Source organism: Nicotiana attenuata, chromosome 1, assembly GCF_001879085.1.
Source record: "Nicotiana attenuata strain UT chromosome 1, NIATTr2, whole genome shotgun sequence".
NCBI lineage: Eukaryota > Viridiplantae > Streptophyta > Magnoliopsida > Solanales > Solanaceae > Nicotiana > Nicotiana attenuata.
Window position 1 is genome coordinate 106,122,921 of NC_031989.1, and position 3,028 is coordinate 106,125,948.

Genomic DNA, 3,028 nt, shown 5'->3' on the forward strand with positions numbered 1-3,028 from the left:
GCCATAAAAGGGACTGGTGGTGGAACGAAGAGGTTCAGAGGAAAGTGGAAGCCAAGAAAGCGGCATATTTGAAGCTTGTAGAGAGTATAGACGAGTGGCATAAGAGTGCTAATAGGGAGGGGTATAAGAAGGCTAGGAAGGAGGCGAATTTGGTGGTTATCAAGTTGCTAAGCCATACGATGAAAGTGTGGGAGAGGGTGATTGAAGGGAGGTTGAGGAGGTATGTGTCCATTTCCGAGAACCAGTTTGGTTTCATGCCGGGACGGTCGACCACTGAGGCCATTCATATTGTGAGGAGATTGGTGGAGTAGTTTAGGGCGGTGAAGAAGGATTTGCACATGGTGTTCATTGACATGGAGAAGGCCTATGACAAAGTCCCTAGAGAGGTTCTATGGAGATGTTTGGAGGCTAGAAGAGTGCCTGTAGCGTATATTAGAGTGATTCAGGACATGTATGATGGAGCTAAGACAAGGGTTAGGACAGCAGGAGGAGAATCGGATTACTTTCCGGTTGAGATGGGGTTGCATCAGGGATCAGCACTTAGCCCGTTTTTGTTTTCCCTAGCGATGGATTCTTTGACACGTCACATTCAAGGGGAGGTGCCTTGGTGCTTGTTATTTGCGCATGGTGGCTTTGGTTTTTGAGATAGAAACAGAACTTCGCTCCTGGAGTACGCTAAAGCCTTTGAGCTGGTGATCGCTAACTCGTGTTACCCGAAAAAGGCGGAACACCTGATAACTTTTCGAAGTGCGGTGGCCAAGACCCAGATTGATTATCTACTTCTCCGGAAATGTGATAGAGGTTTATGCACGGATTGCAAGGTCATCCCGAGTGAGAATCTTATGACCCAGCATATGGTTTTGATTATGGACTTAGAGATCAGGTGGACGAGGAAGAGGAGGGCTATGTCTGGTATACCTAGGGTCAGGTGGGGTGCATTTACTAAGGACGAGGCCCAGGAGTTGGAGAGAAGTTGCTGGCTATGGGGGCCTGGATGCACGGATTGCAAGGTCATCCCGAGTGAGAATCTTATGACCCAGCATATGCTTTTGATTATGGACTTAGAGATCAGGTGGACGAGGAACAGGAGGGCTATGTCTGGTATACCTAGGGTCAGGTGGGGTGCATTGACTAAGGACAAGGCCCAGGAGTTGGGGGAGAAGTTGCTGGCTATGGGGGCCTGGAGGAGTAGTGGGGATGCGAGTTGTATGTGGTCTATGACAGCAAATTGCATTAGAGAGGCGGCAAGAGAGGTGTTAGGGGTCTCAAAGGGTTTTCTGGTGGCCATAAAAGGGACTGGTGGTGGAACGAAGAGAGGCAGAAGAGTGCTAACAGGGAGGGGTATAAGAAGGCTAGGAAGGAGGCGAATTTGGTGGTTATTGCAGCTAAGACCGCCGTATTTAGTCGTCTATACGAAGAAATTAGGGATAAAGGCGGGGACAAGAAGTTGTACAGGCTAGCGAAGGTGAGGGAGCGGAAGGCCGGGGATCTGGACCAAGTGAGATGCATAAAAGATGAGGAGGGAAGAGTTTTATTGGAGGGGGCACAGATTAGGCAGAGATGGCAATCTTACTTCCATAGGCTCTTGAATGAAGAGGGAGGTAGGGGAATTGTGCTGGGGGAGTTGGAGTACTCAGAGCGGCAGCGAGATTTTGGGTACTCTAGATGTATACGAGTGGTGGAGGTTGTAGGGGCTATGTGCAGGATGAGTAGGGGTAGAGCGACGGGGCCGGACGAGATCTCGGTGGAATTCTGGAAGAGCGTGGGTAAGGAGGGCTTGGAATGGCTTGCTAGGTTATTTGACGTCATTTTGGGACGAAGAAGATGCCCGAAGAGTGGAGGCGGAGTACGATGATCCCGTTGTACAAGAACAAGGGGGTGTCTAAAACTGCAACAACTATAGGGGTATCAAGTTGTTAAGCCATACAATGAAAGTGTGGGAGAGGGTGATTGAAGGGAGATTGAGGAGGTGTGTGTCCATTTTCGAGAACCAGTTTGGTTTCATGTCGGGACGGTCGACCACTGAGGCCATTCATATTGTGAGATTGGTGGAGCAGTTTAGGGCGGTGAAAAAGGATTTACACATGGTGTTCATTGACCCGGAGAAGGCCTATGACAAAGTCTCCAGAGAGGTTCTATGGAGATGTTTGGAGGCTAGAGGAGTGCTCGTAGCGTATTTAGAGTGATTCAGGAGATGTATGATGGAGCTAAGACATGGGTTAGGACAGCAGGAGGAGACTCGGATTACTTTCTGGTTGAGATGGGGTTGCATCAGGGATCAACAGTTAGCCCGTTTTTGTTTTCCCTGGCGATGGATTCTTTAACATGTCACATTCAAGGGGAGGTGCCTTGGTGCTTGTTATTTGCGGATGACATAGTCCTGATTGATGAGACGCGAGGTGGCATTTACGAGAGGCTGGAGGTCTGGAGACATACCCTGGAGTCTAAGGGTTTCAAGTTGAGCAGGACCAAGACAGAATACTTGGAGTGCAAGTTCAGCGGTGTTACCCAGGAGGTGGACGGGGATGTGAAACTCGAGACGCAAGTCATTTCCAAGAGAGAGAGTTTCAAGTATCTAGGATCTATAATTTAGAAGGATAGGGAGATAGATGGGGATGTCACACACCGTATCGGAGCAAGGTGGATGAAGTGGAGGCTCGCTTTCGGTGTCTTGTGTGATAAGAATGTGCCATTAGGACTTAAGGGTAAGTTCTACTAGGTAGTGGTTAGACCGACAATGTTGTATGGGGAAGAGTGTTGGCCAGTCAAAAACTCCCATATCCAGCAGATGAAGGTAGTGGAAATGAGGATGTTGAGTTGGATGTGTAGGCATACTAGGTTGGATACAATTAGGAATGAAGTTATTCGAGATAAGGTGGGAGTGGCCCCTGTGAAGGCGAAGATGCGTGAGGCAAAGTTGAGATGGTTCGGGCATGTTAAGAGGAGAAGCGCAGATGCCCCTGTCAGGAGATGTGAGAGGTTGGCCTTAGGAGGTGAGAGGAGGGGTAGAGGTAGGCCAAAGAAGTCT

At 49.1% G+C, this 3,028-nt stretch overlaps 1 protein-coding gene across 1 annotated transcript; it reads left to right on the forward strand.

Moving 5' to 3' along the window:
* Nucleotides 339–1,855, forward strand: LOC109239367. The gene is made up of 3 exons (XM_019405925.1): nt 339–599; nt 723–1,112; nt 1,238–1,855. Exons 1-3 carry the CDS (start codon nt 339–341, stop codon nt 1,853–1,855), a joined length of 1,269 nt encoding a protein of 422 aa, XP_019261470.1.